The 21,169-nt window shown below is 39.3% G+C and overlaps 1 protein-coding gene across 2 annotated transcripts in view; it reads left to right on the top strand.

Moving 5' to 3' along the window:
* Window positions 1–21,169, top strand: part of CCDC30 (coiled-coil domain containing 30) — a 135,585-nt gene that overhangs the window by 14,397 nt on the left and 100,019 nt on the right. For both annotated transcript variants that reach the window (XM_059885175.1, XM_059885174.1), the window contains exons 4-7: window positions 4,755–4,844; window positions 6,135–6,288; window positions 16,258–16,329; window positions 20,339–20,454. In XM_059885175.1, coding sequence (XP_059741158.1) covers window positions 4,755–4,844; window positions 6,135–6,288; window positions 16,258–16,329; window positions 20,339–20,454 — 432 coding nt within the window. The remainder of the gene's footprint in view (window positions 1–4,754; window positions 4,845–6,134; window positions 6,289–16,257; window positions 16,330–20,338; window positions 20,455–21,169) is intronic.

Here is a 21,169-nt window from a genome sequence, read left to right as displayed (position 1 = left end):
TTTTCAGTTTCTGTAATAGCATGTAGAGATTTTCCTTTGTCTTTTTGATAACATATATCCTTTAAATGGCTTAAAGCTCAAAATTCAGAAAACTAAGATCATGGCATCTGGTCCCATCACTTCATGGGAAATACATGGAGAAACAGTGGAAACAGTGTCAGACTTTCTTTTTTTGGGCTCCAAAATCACTGCAGATGGTGATTGCAGCCAGGAAATTAAAAGTTGCTTACTCCTTGGAAGGAAAGTTATGACCAACCTAGATGGCATATTCAAAAGCAGAGACATTACTTTGCCAACAAAGGCCTGTCTCATCAAGGCTATGGTTTTTCCAGTGGTCATGTATGGATGGGAGAGTTGGACTGTGAACAAAGCTGAGCGCCGAAGAATTGATGCTTTTGAACTGTGGTGTTGGAGAAGACTCTTGAGAGTCCCTTGGACTGCAAAGAGATCCAACCAGTCCATCCTAAAGGAGATCAGTCCTGGGTGTTCTTTGGAAGGACTGATGCTAAAGATGAAACTCCAGTACTTTGGCCACCTCATGCGAAGAGTTGACTCATTGGATAAGACTCTGATGCTGGGAGGGATTGGGGACAGGAGGAGAAGGGGACAACAAAGGATGAGATGGCTGTATGGGATCACTGACTTGCTGGACATGAGTTTGAGTGAACTCCGTGAGTTGGTGATGGATAGGGAGGCCTGGCGTGCTGCAATTCATGGGGTTGCAGAGTCGGACATGAATGAGCGACTGAACTGAACTGAACTGATCCTTTAAATGGATGTATCAGAATTTGTTTAACCACTTTATTGTTGCATGGGGCAGAGGACCAAGAGATGACTTTTAATGACAGGAATAATCAAAGTTTTTTTTTTTAATATTTTACTGTGGAATATGACAGAATATGTGCAGAAAAAAGATAACACTTTAAAAATACAGTTTGACAAATAGTTACTGAATAAACACCTATGTAACCACTGGTCCTGTTAGGAATACAACATTGCCAACTGCCTCAGTTCAGTTCAGTTTAGTCGCTCAGTCGTGTCCGACTCTTTGCGACCCCATGAATTGCAGCATGCCAGGCCTCCCTGTCCATTACCAACTCCCGCAGTTCACCAAAACTCATGTCCATTGAGTCGGTGATGCCATCCAACCACCTTATCCTCAATCGTCCCCTTCTCCTCCTGCCCCCAATCCCTCCCAGCATCAGGGTCTTTTCCAATGAGTCAACTCTTCTCATGAGGTGGCCAAAGTATTGGAGTTTCATCTTTAGCATCAGTCCTTCCAAAGAACACCCAGGACTGATCTCCTTTAGGATGGACTGGTTGGATCTCCTTGCAGTCCAAGGGACTCTCAAGAGTCTTCTCCAACACCACAGTTCAAAAGCATCAGTTCTTTGGCACTCAGCTTTCCTCACAGTCCAACTCTCACATCCATACATGACCACTGGAAAAACCATAGCCTTGGCTATACGGACCTTTGTTAGCAAAGTAATATCTGCTTTTGAATATGCTATCTAGCTTGGTCATAACTTTCCTTCCAAGGAGTAAGCGTCTTTTAATTTCATGGCTGCAATCACCATCTGCAGTGATCTTGGAGCCCAAAAAAAGAAAGTCTGACACTGTTTCCACTGTTTCCCCATTTATTTCCCATGAAGTGATGGGACCAGATGCCATGATCTTTGTTTTCTGAATGTTGAGCTTTAAGCCAATTTTTTCACTCTCCTCTTTCACTTTCATCAAGAGGCTTTTTAGTTCCTCTTCACTTTCTGCCATTGGAGAAGGTGATGGCACCCCACTCCAGTACTCTTGCCTGGAAAAGCCCATGGACAGAGGAGCCTTGTAGGCTGTAGTCCATGGGGTCGCGAAGAGTCGGACACGACTGAGTGACTTCACTTTCACTTTTCACTTTCATGCATTGGAGAAGGAAATGGCAACCCACTCCAGTGTTCTTGCCTAGAGAATCCCAGGAGCCTGGTGGGCTGTTGTCTATGGAGTCACACAGAGTCGGACACGGCTGATGTGACTTAGCAGCAGCAGCACTTTCTGCCATAAGGGTGGTGTCATCTGCATATCTGAATATCTGGAAGTTCACGGTTCACGAATTGCTGGCCAACTGCCTAGAACCTTTCTTATCTGATCACAACCCCTTTCTCTCCACAAAGATGTGCATCCCTAAATAATATATATAGTAGTTTTGTCTATTTATAGTCAAAATACTATTTGTCTATAGTAGTTTTTGTCTATTTTTGAATATTATATACAGGGAATCAACTTTGGGAAGTGCTTTTTGGGAAAACATTATGTTTATATTATTTATTTTTAGTCAGCTTGTCATTGCTATATATTATTCCATCATGTGAATATACAGCACGAGACTATCCACTCTATGCTAATTTGGGTTATTTCCAATTTATTGTCTATTTTGAACATATTTTATCAGTTATGCTGCTGTGAACATTCTTTTGTGTGTGCATTCATTTATATAGGGTATACAGCTAAGAGTAGATTTAGGAAATTATAGAGTATGTGGATCTTCAGCTTTACTAGATAATGTCAAACTTTCTTCTTAAAGTAGTGGTACCAGTTTATTCTGGCACTAGTATTGTGTGAGAATGCCTTTGCTTCTCATCAACCCCTGAAGTCTTCAGACTTTTAAATTTTTGCTAAACTACTGGGTGCATAATGATATCCCATATTGGTTTTAATTAGCATTTCCCTGATTACAAGTGAATTTAGTGTAATTATTTGTCACTTGAATTTCCTATTTTGTTAGTGTTTATTCAGGTCTCTTGTCCATTAAAAAATTGAGTTGTCTGTCTTGTTATTTACATGTATTGTCTATGTTCTGGTTTCAAGTCTTTTTATTGATTGTGTGTGTCACAAATGCTTTTTCCCTACTCTGTGACTTGTCCTTTTAATATTCTTAAAAGTGTCTTTTAATGAACAGAAGTTCTTAAATTTAAGATTGTTCAATTTATCAATCATCTGTTTTATAGTTAGTGTTTTTCTGTCCTGTTTAAGAAATTCTTTCCTTCTGGGGTTTTGATTTTTGGTTGCATTGACTCTGTAAGTCTATTGGAGAGGAATTGGCTATCGTAAAATACTGATGTTATCTGTGATCATAGACTATCTCTCCATTTGCTTTTTAATGTATATAAGTAAAGTTTTATCACTTTTTTCACAAAATCTTGCACATTTTTTGTTACATTTATTGCTAGTTACTTCATATTTTTGGATGCTGTTAGTAGTGAATGCTGTATGTTTTTTGAGAATTTAATTTTCTAATTATCTATTGCTAGTATTAAAAGTATAATTATTTTTATATATTGACTATTTTAGCAATATTGCTGAAATTTCCCATTCATTTTAATAATTTATTTGAAGATTTTGTACTTTTTCCCCCTTATAGTCATATCTGAGAATAATGATACTTTCGTTTCTTCCTTTCCCATCTTTATTCCTTTAAATTTCTTTACTTACTATACTGACTTGGATCTTTAGTATTATCTTGAATAGCAGATACTTGTCTTGTTAGTAATATCAGAGAGAAAGTATTCAGCTATTCACTAGTATGATGTTTGATTAAGAGTTGCTGTTTTTTCAAAAAGTTGTCTGATTTTTGCAAAAGAGAGAGGTTAGATTTGTATTATTCATATTTTCTTTTACAGTTCTACAATTCCATCACAGTATTTTTTTAAAATAAGTCAGGAGTTTGAGGTATATTAGAAAAGAAAATAAGTTATGTGGACTGTAAATGTTTTAAATTTGTAAGATTCTATAAATAAACCTATATTCTGTAAAAAAAAAAAAAGTTGCTTTTTTTTTAAGATAGACTTTATTGAGTTAAGAAAGTTCTCTTTTATTCCTGATTTGTTCAGAGCTTCTATTAGGAATTAATGTTGAGTTTAGAAAATGTTGAGTTTTTTCTATAGCTATTGAAATGATGAAGTCATTTAGAACTTTTACCTGTTAATGTGAGAATTTCATTGATTAAATTTTATAATGTTAAACCTATCTTGTATTCCTGGGATAAATCCAACTCCTTCATGATATGTTATCCTTTCTAAATGGTATAGATTCAGTTTGATAAACTTTTCTTTAAATTTTTGCATCTATGTTTATGAGTGAGGTGGCCCTGTGATTTTTCTTTTTGTGTTACCTTTGTCAGGTTTTAATATCAAGATCCATCTAGGCAGTGTTAGCCAGCCTATTTTTTCATTATTGCTTCTATAATGAGACTTTTTAAATAATTTTTTCTATCACTGTCCCATGAAATCTTGATGGTACTGATATAAAGTAATTCTATATATGTACCATAGACATCTGTACTTTGTACTTAAAAGGGTAAGATTTCCCCGCTTAGGAATCAGTCTGAACTCCCGTGGGGGCAGTATTATCTCACTGAGAATGCATGGTCTAGCCTCATAAAATTGACTGGATTGTGCTCCCTCTTTCTCTACTTGATTATATTTTTTTAAATTTAAATGACATTTTAAAACTTCCCTGGTGGTTCAGACGGTAAAGCGTCTGCCTACAATGCGGGAGACCTGGGTTCGATCCCTGGGTCGGGAAGATCCTCTGGAGAAGGAAATGGCAACCCACTCCAGTACTCTTGCCTGGAAAATCCCATGGATGGAAGAGCCTGGTAGGCTACAGTCCGTGGGGTCGCAAAGAGCTGGACATGACTGAGCAACTTCACCTTACCTCACCTTTTGTTCATGAAGCCAATTGATATAATATTCATTTACCTCATTTAGGAGAAACTTGAACAAACCCACCAGCCTCTGCAAAAGGAACATCAGAGACATCAAGAACCTGTGCATCAGTCTAAAAAAAGTCTGAATGAGGTAAGAAAAAATTTACTATCTTTTGCTTAATAATAATAGGTAATTACAAGTTAGCTTTTACCTTGGAAGTATTTTGTTTGAATACATTAAAATGTATAAATCCATGCTGTAAAAGATATCACTTGTGCATAAGAGTATTATGAACACATCATAGAAATTTGGGAAGAAAAAATAAATTATTTAACACAATAGCTGATTTTTATTGAATGTATCAAAATGTAAGCAATCAATATGTGTTATGTCCTTTGAAAAATCACCTTGGGACAGTACACACTTCTTTCCAAATATATTTGAAGCTTCTTTTTGCGGGGAGGTCCTTTAAAATGTGTTGCACATTATTTTAAGTATAAGTAATTCTCTTTGTGGAAATTATTTTTGATCTAGGGAAATGTTATTAAGAGTTAAATCTAGTGAATAAAGTATATATAGAGAATTTAACAATGGGGAAAAACCCAAGATAAATATATGTGGATGAAACCATGGTATTATTTTCAATAGCAAAAATGGAAAACTACCAAAGTGTTGAAATGATTACATAAATTATGTTGCACTCACTGGAACATTATATAGCCTCTAAAAATTATCATTACAAAATCTATACAGCAATATAAAAAAATATTCCTTGTATAATGTTAAATGAAAAAGTCAGACAGAAATGTGTACATAGATTGAGATTATGACTATGTTAAAAATGTATGTAAATGAAAAATCCTGCAAGGAACTACACCAGTAAGCTGAAGTAGTTTTGTTATGTGGATGGTATTAATGTTTGGTTGTTTTCTTACTTTTTAGGAAAATTTGTATAATGAAATTATAATCTTATATGAAATACATATCTTGGGGATCAAAAGCAAAATATAATTAAGATTGAATTTCTTACTTAGCTTTTAAAATGCTTTAAAAATAGTTGTAGGAAAGGAGCTCTAAACATGAATTGAGCCCTAATTGTTCCAACTTTGAAATGAAATAAAATTTAATGTAAAGGCATTTTACAAGCTGTATTTAATTACCATATAAATGAGGACTATTTTCCCTCTTTTTTGCCAAAGATTATTTTTATGATTAAATTTCTAGTTTTTGAAATAATTATATATCCATAATCTCTTAAGTATTTTGGGTTCGAAGGTGAAATTGTATAAAAACAATAAAATATCACCAATTTTATATGGTTCAACCTAATAAAAGAAATGCACATAAATAATCTACTCTTCTTTATTGGCTCTCAAACACAGGGCAATATCCTGAGTATATTTACTTTTCGGTGTACTACTAACAGCAGTTTTATTTCAGTCCCATAATGAAGATCCAGAAAAAGATAAAACACCACAAAACTGCAGAGAGAGAGATTTGGAGGACATAGCACTGCAGTTAGAGGTGGCCCACGAAGAGATCCGAAGGCTCACTGATGAACTGCGAGGGAAGGAGAAGGTACAGCGCAAACTCGGTAAGCTGTACTGACGGTGAACGTCTCTGACCATGTTGTAAATGTAATGGTCCTGCTAAGGGTAAGACACAAGTACACTGAGAAAAAAATCTAAGATAAACACATAAAAGTCTGATATATAGTCTCATTTTCTACAGTGTCCAGAAGTTTTTGTCAAAGCATATCATAACTACCAAGAGGTGTACAACTCCAATACACCACCCAGTGCAAGAAATTTCCAGTGCTCCAGAAGCCCTGTCTCTTCTCCCTATGTCTACTTACTCTCTCCTCCCGCAAAGTCATGACTAGTCCTAACTTTTAAGGCTATTTCTGCGTTTTAACTGCAGGGAGTATACATTCTTTAGCTTGTTTCTTTTGTTCAATATTGTATTTGTGAGATTCATCCGTATTGTTCCATGTAACAGTACTTTGTTCACTTTTGCTGTTTGTACTCTAGTGTTTCATTGAATAAACATACTCCACTTATTTTATTTATCCCTTCTACTGTTGATAGACATTTATGTTGTTTCCAGTTGGTCTCTTATGAACAGTGCTGCTCTAAGTATTCTTGTCTTTATCTATACATTTCTGATCATGATATACCTCAGTAGAATTATTAGATCAGATGGTTAAGGATTTGTTCTGTGTTGGTAAATTACTGCCATGTTGTCTTCCAAATAGTTGTACTAATTTAAGCTCTGCTCAGTTGTGTATGAGTTGTTAATTACTTCACATTCTCTGTCAGTGCTTGGTATTGTCAGTCTTACTAATTTTACCTTTTCTGGTGAGTTATGTAGTAGTATTTAACTGTGGCTTTACTTAACATTTCCCTGACAGTTAACATTGTTGAAAATCCTTTCATATGATTGTTGTTGTTGCTTACTTAGGTATCAATTCAGTTTGGTTCAATTGCTCAGTCATGTCCGATTCTTTGTGACCCCATGGACTGCAGCATGCCAGGCCTCCCTGTCCATCACCAACTCCCGGAGCCTACTCAAACTCATGTCCATTGAGTCGGTGATGCCATCCAACCGTCTCATCCTCTGTCATCCCCTTCTCCTCCCACCTTCAATCTTTCCCAGCATTAGGGTCTTTTCCAATGAGTCAGTTCTTTGCATCAGAGTATTGGAGTTTCAACCTCAGCATCAGTCCTTCCTATGAGTATTCAGGACTGATTTCATTTAGAATGGACTGGTTGGATCTCCTTGCAGTCCAAGGGACTCTCAAGAGTCTTCTCCAACACCACAGTTCAAAAGCATCAATTCTTCGGCACTCAGCTTTCTTTATAGTCCAGCTCTCACATCCATATAGGACTACTGGAAAAACCATATTTTGACTAGATGGACCTTTGTCGTCAAAGTAGTGTCTCTGCTTTTTAATACACACTGTCTAGGTTTGTCATAGTTTTTCTTCCAAGGAGCAAGCGTCTTTTAATTTCATGGCTGCAGTCACCATCTGCAGTGATTTTGGAGCCCAAGAAAATAATGTTTGTTACTGTTTCCATTGTTGCCCCAACTTCTTGCCATGAAGTGATGGGGCCACATACCATGATCTTTGTTTTTTGAATGTTGAGTTTTAAGCCAACTTTTTCACTCTCCTCTTTCACCTCCAACAAGAGGCTCTTTAGTTCCTCTTCGCTTTCTTCCATGAGGGTGGTATTATCTGCATATCTGAGGTTATTGATATTTCTCCCGGCAATCTTAATTCCAGCTTGTGCTTCATCCAGCCAGGCATTTCACATTATGTCCTCTGCATATAAGTTAAATAAGCAGAGTGCCAATATATGTCTTTGACATACTCCTTTCCCAATTCGGAACCAGTCCATTGTTCCATATTTAGTTCTAACTGTTGCTTCTTGACCCGCATACAGGTTTCTCAGAGGCAGGTAAGGTGGTTTGGTATTCCCAGCTGTTTAAGAATTTTCTGCATTTTAATGTGATCCACATAGTCAAAGGCTTTAGCATAGTCAATGAAGCAGAAGTAGATGTTTTCAGAAATTACCTTGCTTTTTCTGTGATCAAGCAGATGTTGGCAGTTTGATCTCTGGTTCCTCTGCCTTTCCTCAATCCAGCTTGAACATCTGGAAGTTCTCAGTTCATGTACTATTGAAGCCTAGCTTGGAGAATTTTGAGCATTACTTTGCTAGGATGTGATATGAGTGCAATTGTGTGGTAGTTTGAACATTCTATGGCATTGCCTTTCTTTAGAATTGGAATGAAAACTGACCTTTTCCAGTCCTATGGCCACTGCTGAGTTTTCCAAATTTGCTGGCATATTGAGTGCAGCACTTTCACAGCATCATCTTTCAGGATTTGAAATAGCTCTGCTGGAATTCCATCACCTCCACTAGCTTTGTTTATAGTCATGCTTCCTAAGGCCCACTTGACTTCACATTCCAGGATGTCTGGCTCTAGGTGAGTGATCACACCATAGTGGTTATCTGGGTCATGAAGATATTTTTTGTATAGTTCTTCTGTGTATTCTTGCCACCTCTTTTTAATATCTTCTGCTCTTGTTAGGTCCATAGCATTCTGTCCTTCATCGTGCCCATCTTTGCATGAAATGTTCCCTTGGTATCTCTAATTTCCTTGAAGAGGTCTGTAGTCTTTCCCATTTCTATTGTTTTCCTGTATATCTTTGCATTGATCACTTAGGAAGGCTTTCTTATCTCTCCTTGCTATTGTTTGGAACTCTGCATTCAGATGGGTATATCTTTCCTTTTCTCTCTTACCTTTCACTTCTCTTTTCTCAGCTATTTGTAAGGCATCCTCAGACAACCATCTTGCCTTTTGGCTTTGCTTTTTCCTGGGGATGGTTTTGATCACCATCTCCTATACAATGTTACAAACCTCTGTCCATAGTTCTTCGGGCCCTCTATCTATCAGATCTAATCCCTTGAATCTATTTGTCTCTTCCACTGTTTAATCATAAGGGATTTGATTTAAGTCATACCTGAATTGTCCAGTGGTTTTCCCTACTTTCTTCAATTTAAGTCTGAAATTTCCAATAAGGAGTACATGATCTGAGCCACAGTCCCTGGTCTTGTTTTTGCTGACTGTATAGATTTTCTCCATCTTTGGCTGCAGTGAATAGAATCAATCTGATTTCGGTATTGACCATCTGGTGATGTCCATGTATAGTCTCTCTTGTGTTGCTGGAAGAGGGTGTTTGGTTTGCTATGACCACTGCATTCTCTTGGCAAAACTGTTAGCCTTTGCCCTGCTTTATTCTGTACTCCAAGGCCAAACTTGCCTGTTTTACTCCAGGTATCTCTTGACTTTCCACAATAAACTGTGGAAAATTCTGAAAGAGATGGGAATACCAGACCACCTGATCTGCCGCTTGAGAAATCTGTATGCAGGTCAGGAAGCAACAGTTAGAACTGGACATGGAACAACAGACTGGTTCCAAATAGGAAAAGGAGTACGTCAAGGCTGTATATTGTCACCCTGTTTATTTAACTTATATGCAGAGTACATCATGAGAAACGCTGGACTGGAAGAAGCCCAAGCTGGAATCAAGATTGCCGGGAGAAATATCAATACCCTCAGATATGCAGATGACACCACCATTATGGCAGAAAGTGAAGAGGAACTAAAAAGCCTCTTGATGAAGGTGAAAGTGGAGAGTGAAAAAGTTGGCTTAAAGCTCAACATTCAGAAAACGAAGATCATGGCATCTGGTTCCATCACTTCATGGGAAATAGATGGGGAAACAGTGGAAACAGTGTCAGACTTTATTTTTCTGGGCTCCAAAATCACTGCAGATGGTGATTTCAGCCATGAAATTAAAAGGCGCTTACTGCTTGGAAGGAAAGTTATGACCAACCTAGATAGCATATTCAAAAGCAGAGAATTACTTTGCCAACAAAGGTTCATCTAGTCAAGGCTATGGTTTTTCCTGTGGTCATGTATGGATGTGAGAGTTGGACTGTGAAGAAGGCTGAGCGCCAAAGAATTGATGCTTTTGAACTGTGGTGTTGGAGAAGACTCTTGAGAGTCCCTTGGACTGCAAGGAGATCCGACCAGTCCATTCTGAAGGAGATCAGCCCTGGGATTTCTTTGGAAGGAATGATGCTAAAGCTGAAACTCCAGTACTTTGGCCACCTCACGCAAAGAGTTGACTCATTGGAAAAGACTCTGATGCTGGGAGGGATTGGGTGCAAGAGGAGAAGGGGACGACAGAGGATGAGATGGCTGGATGGCATCACTGACTCGATGGACGTGAGTCTGAGTGAACTCCGGGAGCTGGTGAGGGACAGGGAGGCCTGGCGTGCTGGGGTTGCAAAGAGTCAGACACGACTGAGCGACTGATCTGATCTGATCTGATCTCTTGACTTCCTACTTTTGCATTCCAGTCCCCTATGATGAAAAGGACATCTTTTTTGGTGTTAATTTTAGAACGTCTTCATAGAACCGTTCAGCTTCTTTGGCATTTGTGGTTGGAACATAGACTTGGATTGCTGGGATACTGAATGGTTTGCCTTGGAAATGAACAGAGATTATTCTGTCATTTTTGAGGTTGTACCCAAGTACTGCATTTCGGACTCTTTGGTTGACTATGAGGGCTACTCCATTTCTTCTAAGGGATTCTTGCCCAAAGTAGTAGATATAATGGTCATCTGAATTAAATTCACCCATTCCAGTCCATTTTAGTTCACTGATTCCTAAAATGTCGATGTTCACTCTTGCCATCTCCTGTTTGACCACTTCCAATTTACCTTGATTCATGGACCTAACATTCCAGGTTCCTATGCAATATTGCTCTTTACAGCATCAGACTTTTCTTCCATCACCAGTCACATCCACAGCTGGGTGGTGTTTTCGCTTTGGCTCTGTCTCTTCATTCTTTCTGGAGTTATTTCTCCATTCTTCTCCAGTAGCATATTGGTCACCTACTGACCTGGGGAGTTCATCTTTCAGTATCATATCATTTTGCCTTTTCATACTGTTCACGGGGTTCTCAAAGCGAGAATATTGAAGTGTTTTGCCATTCCTTTCTCCGTGGACCACATTTTGTCAGAAGTCTCCACCATGACCTGTCCGTCTTGGGTGGCCCTACATATAGCATGGCTCATAGTTTCATTGAGTTAGACAAGGCTGTGATCCAAGTGATCAGTTTGGTTAGTTTTCTGTAACTGTGGCTTCCATTCTGTCCGCCCTCTGATGGATAAGGATAAGAGGCTTGTGGAAGCTTCCTGAATGGAGTGACTGGCTGGAGGGGAATCTGGGTCTTGCTCTGATGGGCAGGGCTTTGCCTACACAAATATTAACTCAAAATGGACCACAGAGCTAAATGCAAGAGTTAAAACTATAAATGTTTAGAAAAAAACATAGAGTGAATTTTTATGATCTGGGCATAGGCAATTATATGTTAGATATAACCAAAAGCAAAAGTGATAAAATAAAGCCTAATAAATTGTACTTAATTGAAATTAAAATTTCTGTACTTCAAAAGATACCAATAGGAAAGTAAAAAGACAAACCGTGGACTGAGAGAAATGTTTGCAAATCATGTGTTTGATGCAGAACTCATATCCAGACTATATGAAGAATTCTTACTTATATATATTCTTTTATGTTGGAAAAGGCAATGGCAACCCACTCCAGTGTTCTTGCCTGGAGAATCCCAGGGACAATGAAGCCTGGTGGGCTGCCGTCTATGGGGTCGCACAGAGTCGGACATGATTGAAGCTACTTAGCAGCAGCAGCAGCAGCAGCATTCTTTTATGTTATTATAAAAAGACAGTCCAACTTTAAAATGAACAACTTGAGTAGACATTTCTTTAGAGAAGGCATGTGAATGGCCAAAAAGCACATGAAGAGATGCTCAAAATCATTGATCACTAGGGAAGTGCAAATTAAATCTACAATGAGATCCCATTCCACACCCACTAAAATGGCTATAATAAAAAAGATAATGTCAAGTGTTGGCAAGGATGTGAAGAAATTGGAACATTGTTGATGGGAATATAAAATGGTGCAGACACTTTGGAAAACAATTTGGCATTTTCTCAAGGTGTTAAGTGTAAAATTATCATGTTACCCAGGAGAAATGAAGATATATGTCCACTAAAAAGCTTGTATGAGAAATTAACACAACATTATAAGTCAACTATACTTCAATAAAATACATTTAAAAAAAAGTTGTATGTGAATGTTCAAAGCACTATTATCTACAGTACTAGCCAAAACATAGAAACAACTTAAACATCTATCATTGGTGAGTGGATAAACAAAATGTATATCCATCCTGCACAGAAAATAGTTAAAATAGAAGACTTGACCCTGCTGTCCTTAGAAACTCCTGTTTGTCAGGTTAGCCCTTGGCTAGCATCTGAGATGGAGAAGGCAATGGCACCCCACTCCAGGACTCTTGCCTGGAAAATCCCATGGATGGAGGAGCCTGGTAGGCTGCAGTCCATGGGGTCACTAAGAGTCAGACACGACTGAGCGACTTCACTTTCACTTTTCGCTTTCATGCATTGGAGAAGGAAATGGCAACCCACTCTAGTATTCTTGCCTGGAGAACCCCTGGGATGGGAGCCTGGTGGGCTGCCATCCATGGGGTTGCACAGGGTTGGACACAGCTGAAGTGACTTAGCAGCAGCATCTGAAAACTTGGATTTGGAGAAGGTTCCCTCCCTCCCCCAATTTATAACAGTGGCTCACTGTGCCTGACCTGTTTGTACAATGTGGTTTATGCTAAAAACCTGCTTTCGTTCTGAGAGTCTGAAATTTTGGTATGTTCTGGGCAGAAAAGTGAAATCGCTCAGTCGTGTCTGACTCTTTGCGACCCCATAGACTGTAGCCTTCTAGGCTCCTCTGTCCATGGGATTTTCCAGGCAATAGTACTGGAGTGGGTTGCCATTTCCTTCTCCAGGGAATCTTCCCAACCCAGGGCTCAAACCTGGGTCCCCCGCATTGTAGGCAGACGCTTTACTGTCTGAGCCACCAGAAGGTGGTGTCTATGTAAGTAGCACCCAATAAAAACTTTGGCTGCTGAGTCTGTAATGAATATTCTTGGCAGACTTTTCATGTGAATTGTCAAATTCATTGCTGGAGAAATTAAGCCCATCCTGTATGACTGCTGAGAGATGACTCTTGGAAGCTTGTGCCTGGTTTCCTCTGGACTTTGCCTCATGTACCTTTTCTATGTGATTGGGAATGATCTCTTGTAAGATTCATGTTGGTCTCTTCTGGGAGATTCCTCAACTTGCCATTATAGGAGGCCTATCAGCTGTAGCATTGGTGATGAGTAGACCACAGGAGGCAAAGTGATAAAACCTGGGTTAGAGAACGCAAATTCAATAGACTCCTGTGCCCCATATACTTTCTGTATGCCATTCTGCAATCCTCATACAGTTCTTGAATAGTACCAAAAGTTATTTCTGAAATTTTTCTATTTTGCTATTTCTAGGAACAACTGGTGAAATTCTAAGTATTATTAATTTCAGGCATTAATTTTAAGTATTTATGCGTGTCATTTCTTTTTACTAAATTTGTAATACCATGCTTAAAAACTTTTAGCTATTCCTTTTGTTTACAGTGGTCCAAACTCTTTAGCATAGAATCTGGTTAGGGAAACAGGGAAAGATTACATGATCAGACAATATCAGGGATAGGAAGAAACCTAAGATGTAGTAGGAATATTAAGAGGGGACTTTGGGAAAGCTTCCTGGAGGAGGTGACATTTATGCAGAAACTCAGAGGACAGCCATCAGAAAGTATTCCAGAGGGTCATTTGAAATTTGATTGCTAATCATTTGCTCCTTACACAAATATCAGATCAGATCAGATCAGATCAGTCGCTCAGTCATGTCCGACTCTTTGCGACCCCATGAATCGCAGCACGCCAGGCCTCTCTGTCCATCACCAACTCCCGGAGTTCACTCAGACTCACGTCCATCCAGTCAGTGATGCCATCCAGCCATCTCATCCTCTGTCGTCCCCTTCTCCTCTTGCACCCATTCCCTCCCAGCATCAGAGTCTTTTCCAATAAGTCAACTCTTCGCATGAGGTGGCCAAAGTACTGGAGTTTCAGCTTTAGCATCAGTCCTTCCAGAGAAATCCCAGGGCTGATCTCCTTCAGAATGGACTGGTCGGATCTCCTTGCAGTCCAAGGGACTCTCAAGAGTCTTCTCCAACACCACAGTTCAAAAGCATCAATTCTTCAGCACTCAGCCTTCTTCACAGTCCAACTCTCACATCCATACATGACCACAGGAAAAACCATAGCCTTGACTAGATGAACCTTTGTTGGCAAAGTCATGTCTCTGCTTTTGAATATGCTATCTAGGTTGGTCATAACTTTCCTTCCAAGCAGTAAGCGCCTTTTAATTTCATGGCTGAAATCACCATCTGCAGTGATTTTGGAGCCCAGAAAAATAAAGTCTGACACTGTTTCCACTGTTTGCCCATCTATTTCCCATGAAGTGATGGAACCAGATGCCATGATCTTCGTTTTCTGAATGTTGAGCTTTAAGCCAACTTTTTCACTCTCCACTTTCACCTTCATCAAGAGGCTCTTTAGTTCTTCTTCACTTTCTGCCATAATGGTGGTGTCATCTGCATATCTGAGGTTATTGATATTTCTCCCGGCAATCTTGATTCCAGCTTGTGTTTCTTCCAGTCCAGCATTTCTCATGATGTACTCTGCATATAAGTTAAATAAACAGGGTGACAATATACAGCCTTGACGTACTCCTTTTCCTATTTGGAACCAGTCTGTTGTTCCATGTCCAGTTCTAACTGTTGCTTCCTGACCTGCATACAGATTTCTCAAGAGTCAGGTCAGGTGGTCTGGTATTCCCATCTCTTTCAGAATTTTCCACAGTTTCTTGTGATCCACACAGTCAAAGGCTTAGGCATAGTCAATAAAGCAGAAATAGATGTTTTTCTGGAACTCTCTTGCTTTTCCCATGATCCAGCGGATGTTGGCAATTTGATCTCTGGTTCCTCTGCCTTTTCTAAAACCAGCTTGAACATCAGGAAGTTCACAGTTCACATATTGCTGAAGCCTGGCTTGGAGAATTTTGAGCATTACTTTACTAGCGTGTGAGATGAGTGCAATTGTGCGGTAGTTTGAGCATTCTTTGGCATTACCTTTCTTTGGAATTCTAATGAAAACTGACCTTTTCCAGTCCTGTGGCCACTGCTGAGTTTTCCAAATTTGTTGGCATATTGAGTGCAGCACTTTCACAGCATCATCTTTCAGGATTTGGAATAGCTCAACTGGAATTCCATCACTTCCACTAGCTTTGTTCGTAGTGATGCTTTTAAGGCCCACTTGACTTCACATTCCAGGATGTCTGGCTCTAGATGAGTGATCACACCATCGTGATTATCTGGGTTGTGAAGATCTTTTTTGTACAGTTCTTTTGTGTATTCTTGCCATCTCTTCTTAGTATCTTCTGCTTCTGTTATGTCCATACCATTTCTGTCCTTTATCGAGCCCATCTTTGCATGAAATGTTCCTTTGGTATCTCTGATTTTCTTGAAGAGATCTCTAGTCTTTCCCATTCTGTTGTTTTCCTCTATTTCTTTGCATTGATCGCTGAAGAAGGCTTTCTTATCTCTTCTTGCTATTCTTTGGAACTCTGCATTCAGATGTTTATATCTTCCCTTTTCTCCTTTTCTTTTTGCTTCTCTTCTTTTCACAGCTATTTGTAAGGCCTCCCCAGACAGCCATTTTGCTTTTTTGCATTTCTTTTCCATGGGAATGGTCTTGATCCCTGTCTCCTGTACAATGTCACGAACCTCATTCCATAGCTCATCAGGCACTCTGTCTATCAGATCTAGGCCCTTAAATCTATTTCTCACTTCCACTGTATAATCATAAGGGATTTGATTAGGTCATACCTGAATGATCTAGTGGTTTTCCCTACTTTCTTCAATTTAAGTCTGAATTTGGCAATAAGGAGTTCATGGTCTGAGCCACATTTAGCTCCTGGTCTTGTTTTGCTGACTGATTGCTCTTTTTTTCTTTTAGCTTCTGCACTTGAGAAGGCTCAACTAGAAATTGAGAAATTGAAAGAAAATTTGATAAAGCTGAACGAAAATGGTGAGTAATTTTAACAGATATCATAATATTTAATAATAAAACAAACAATAATATAATTTATGTTAAGTAATAGTATTAAACAAAATTTAATAATTAATGATATTACTACTAGTTCTATTATTACTATCTCTACCGTCCTATTATGCTTACTATCACTTGTTGCTTACTAACATATACTCTATCGGGCATTTTGCATGCATTATCTCTAATCCTAACATCAATGCCAAGTTGTAGTATTATTCTAACCATTTCATAGATAAAACAACTGAGTTGTGGCAAGGTTAAATGAATTATCCAGTAAGCTACATTAAGTATTAGAACTAAATGTCTGACTACAAAACCTTTGGTTAACACAAACAATACATGTTTTACTGGGACCACTGAGGTTGCTGCTGCTAAGTCACTTCAGTCGTGTCCGACTCTGTGCGACCCCACAGACAGCAGCCCACCAGGCTCCCCCGTCCCTGGGATTCTCCAGGCAAGAACACTGGAGTGGGTTGCCATTGCCTTCTCCAATGCATGAAAGTGGAAAGTGAAAGTGAAGTCGCTCAGTCGTGTCTGACTCTTAGCAACCCCATGGACTGTATACAGCCTACCAGGCCCCTCCATCCATGGGATTTTCCAGGCAAGAGTACTGGAGTAGGGTGCCATTGCCTTCTCTGACCACTGAGGTTAAGACACTGTATAATGCATTTAACAACACCTCTGTGGGGTCGCACAGAGTCGGACACGACTGAAGCGACTTAGCAGCAGCAGCAGCAGCAGCACCCTCACTTGGCTATGTATAAATGACACTAGCTATAGTGAAATAGAATGAAATTTGAGTGTTATAATGATAGTAGCTACAAAAATAATTTAAAATATGTCTACTGGTTTTAAATAATTATAAAACTAGGTTTATTTACCCTGTGATGTTATAATCTATAGTAAGTAACATGTATTTGGTCTTCACCCTAATAAAGGTGTCTTTTGTCATGACATGAAGACTTTTGGAAAGTCCCTAGGTAACCAAAGGATAGGCTTCCCTGGTGGCTCAGTGGTAAAGAATCCACCTGCAGGAGATGTGGGTTCAGTCCCTAGGTCGGGAAGATCCCTTGGAGGAGGAAATGGCAACCCACTCCAGTATTCTTGCCTGGGAAATCCCACAGACAGAGGAGCCTGGTGGGCTACAGTCCATGTGGTCACAAAGAGTCGGACACAACTGAGTGACTGAACACACACACACACACACACACACGCACGTTAACAACATTATTTCAGGTCAGGGTAGTTAAGGGTTGGATGAGAATATCTGCTCTGAACCTAACTGTATAGGTTGATTTTTAAAATGTAATTTTATTTATTTATTTATTATTGACTGTGCTGGGTCTATGTTACCTCACGAGCTTTTCTCTAGTTATGGAGAGCAGGGGCTCCTCTCTATTTGCAGTGCGTGGGCTTCTGTTTGTAGTAGCTTCTCCTTGTAGAGCATGGGCTTTAGAGTACCTGAGGTTCAGTAGTTGCAGCTCCCAGGCACTAGCGCACAGGCTCAATAGTCATGGTGCTCGGGCCTAGTTGCTCTGTGGCATGTGGGATTTTCCTGGATCACGGATAGAATTCATGTCTGTTGCATTGGCAGGCGTATTCTTTACCGGTGAGCCACCAGGGAAGCCCTAGCTTGATGTTTTAAAAAACAAAAAGCCTGTATTCCATTTGTGATAAGCAGAACAGTACTAATTTTAGTGACCTATGTAAAACTGTATTTTGAAGATTTGTGAAAATTAAAAATACTGGTAATATATACTATAGAGAAATAGACAATGCCATTGTGAAAGTATAGCTTTGTACAATCTTTCTGAAGAATAATTTGGCAGGCTCTGTCAAATTTTTTAAATGCGCATGTCTTCTGATCCAGCTATGTCATTTCTTTCTAGGGATTTATTTTTGGGGAAATAATGTCATAAGGACTTAGAGATTGATGAACAAGGAAAATCCTTATATAATTGTTTACAAGAATAAGCATTGGCAGCAAACCTAAATATTCATCAGTAGGGGGAAAGTGACATTGAAATGGCAATTTGGACAGTGGCTTACTATGCAGAACAAGATGAGGTACTGCATTAACAAATCATGGTATATTAATAAGATGGACTCAAAAGGAACAAATTATCAACAAAATACAGGTGAATCCCCCCAGTACTGTATATATTGAGTGAAAGTAGCCTGAAACAAACATGTGTGTTGTAAGATTTAATTTATATGAAAACCAAGAATGAGCAAAACTATTAATAGTCTCTGTGATAGAAAGTGGCTGTAGGGGTGGGTGGGAGTGGAGAACCGACTGAAAAGGATTTGAGGATATATTATGGTTTGATGAAAATATGCTGTATCTTTTGGAAGGCAAGTTCACAAGTATATAAAATTTTCAAAATTCATTAAACTGAGCACTTAGGATATGTTTGCTATATTGTATATAAATTATACCTCAATTAAAAAAGAGTTCCACATAAGACGACACTAGGTATACTATCCTGTAAAGATGTCCGTGATGTATTCACAGGTGGTAAATTTGCAGACAGTGTTGTGGAACACTGTTCGAATTTTTTTAAACTGCATATGCAAAGGTTAGAACAAATCTTGCCTTCCATATATGTATATGGATTTTGAATTACTTTTTTTTTCTTTTTGGCATGTTTTCAGCATTTTTCAAGTTAAAAATTCACATGCTAAGGAGAAAAGGGGGATAGCAAGGGAAACAAAAAAATTAAGAAAGAAAAAATCAATACAAGTTAAAAACCAAACAGGCAAGGAAGAAGGAAGACAAAGGAAACTTTACAGCATCAAAAGAAAAATAGGAAAAACATAAATGAAAAAAAGAAGCAGCTGCTGATCCAAGAAAATTACCAGCAACACGTTTATACTGTTGAAACTTTGATGAGTGCTACAAAGAGCAGATCTCAACATGAGGTGCTGAGGTGAGAGTGGCCTACAGGCAGAGGTGCTACAGGAGAAAGAGGATTTGGGTGAATTAATCTGATTTCACTTGGCCAGTCTGTTCACTGCTCCTAGCTCAGTGCATCAGCTGTCTGTGGGGTCCTACCGTTAACAAGTGCAGGAGAAGTACCAAGGAACACAAGAGGTGTGTAAGAGAGACTTCCCAGGTGGTGCTTGAGGTAAAGAACCCACCTGCCGATGCAGGAGATGTAAAAGCTGCAGGTTCAATCCCTGGGCTGGGAAGATCCCCGGAGGAGGGCATGGTAACCCACTTCAGTACTCTTGTCTGGAGAATCCCATGGACAGAGGAGCCTAGTGGGCTACAGTCCATAGGGTCACAAAGAGTTGGACATGACTGAAGCGACTGAGCATACATGCATGTAAGAGAGATGGGACCACAGGAGCCTAGGAAGATGATTTTCTTGGTCATTTGGGTTTTAGAAGGCAGGTTCAATTGTTTTAAAATTCCGGGTCCTGGAAGAACCTCTATTGCTGGAAACACTGCTCTGAAAAAGTCCAACTCACTAGACCGGCATGAGAATTGACAAAACATTCTGTTCTGTTTCGTGAGTTGGTACAACATTCTAGGGCTGGACTTGAGAGTCTAGCAGCTCTTCTTTGCAGAGAATCACATGTGCAGAGACATGGTAGAACTGACAAGAAGAGCAGGAAATAGCACTTCCTCCATTTTTAGACTTAATGCCCCCAAATTAAAACTTCAATCCATGGACTTCTTTGGTTGTCCAGTAATTAAGAATCTACCTGCCCATATAGGGGACACAGGCTGGATCCCTGTCCAGGAGGATCGCACATGCCATGGGGCATCTAAGCCCATGTGCCACAACTACTGAGGCTCTGCTTCACAAGAGAAGCCACTGCACTGAGAAGCCTGCACACCTCAGCGAAGAGTAGCACCCGCTCTCAGCAGCTAGAGAAATACCACGCACAGCATCGAAGACTAGTGCAGCAGAAAATAAATAAATTAATTGGAAAAAACTTCAGTCCAATTGAATCAATTGCATTTTCTTTGTTTTAGACTCAGTTGACCTACGGAAAGCAAAAGAACATAATCAGAGACTGGATGAGGAAATTCTGGCTCTAAGAAATCGGGTTCGATCACTTGACTCAGAAAAAAAAGTACTTGGAGAAGAGGTAAGTTGTTTAATTAAATTTGTTCCTAGAGTTAATTTAAATGTGTATAGACTAACAGCAGTTAGAGCCGCCTAGATGGATAATACATCATCCATTGGTCATTAGTGAAGTCTGATTCTGGTGGCTATAACATGGCAGGTAGATGCTATACTTTGACCTGGATGCTTTGTATCAGTGTTTCTGCTTCATACATTTTAACCACATATGCTGAACAGTAATGTTATTGCTATTGTGCTTCAATAGGATCTTTTCTTTTTAATAAGGATTTAGATAATAGTTTATGCTTTTTACATTTACCAAAGTTTGAGTTTGTTAATACTAAACACTTAGTTGTATTATGTTTTTGAATCATTTTTAATATGCACTTCCAGGTTCTAGATATACTATGCTGCTGCTGCTGCTGCTAAGTTGCTTCAGTCGTGTCCGACTGTGCGACCCCATAGACGGCAGCCCACCAGGCTCCCCCGTCCCTGGGATTCTCCAGGCAAGAATACTGGAGTGGGTTGCCATTTCCTTCTCCAATGTGTGAAAGTGAAAAGTGAAAGTGAAGTCGCTCAGTCGTGTCTGACTCCTAGCGACCCCGTGGACTGTAGCCTATCAGGCCCCGCCGTCTATGGGGTTTTCCAGGCAAGAGTACTGGAGTGTTATGTCACTTCAATTTTAGTTCTATTCATTTCACAGTCATCTCTCTGGTATGTAAAACAATGCCTGGCAC

The sequence above is a fragment of the Bos taurus genome, chromosome 3, assembly GCF_002263795.3.
Source record: "Bos taurus isolate L1 Dominette 01449 registration number 42190680 breed Hereford chromosome 3, ARS-UCD2.0, whole genome shotgun sequence".
NCBI lineage: Eukaryota > Metazoa > Chordata > Mammalia > Artiodactyla > Bovidae > Bos > Bos taurus.
Note: the sequence above shows the minus strand (reverse complement) of the source record. Positions and strands in the feature narration are given on the sequence as shown.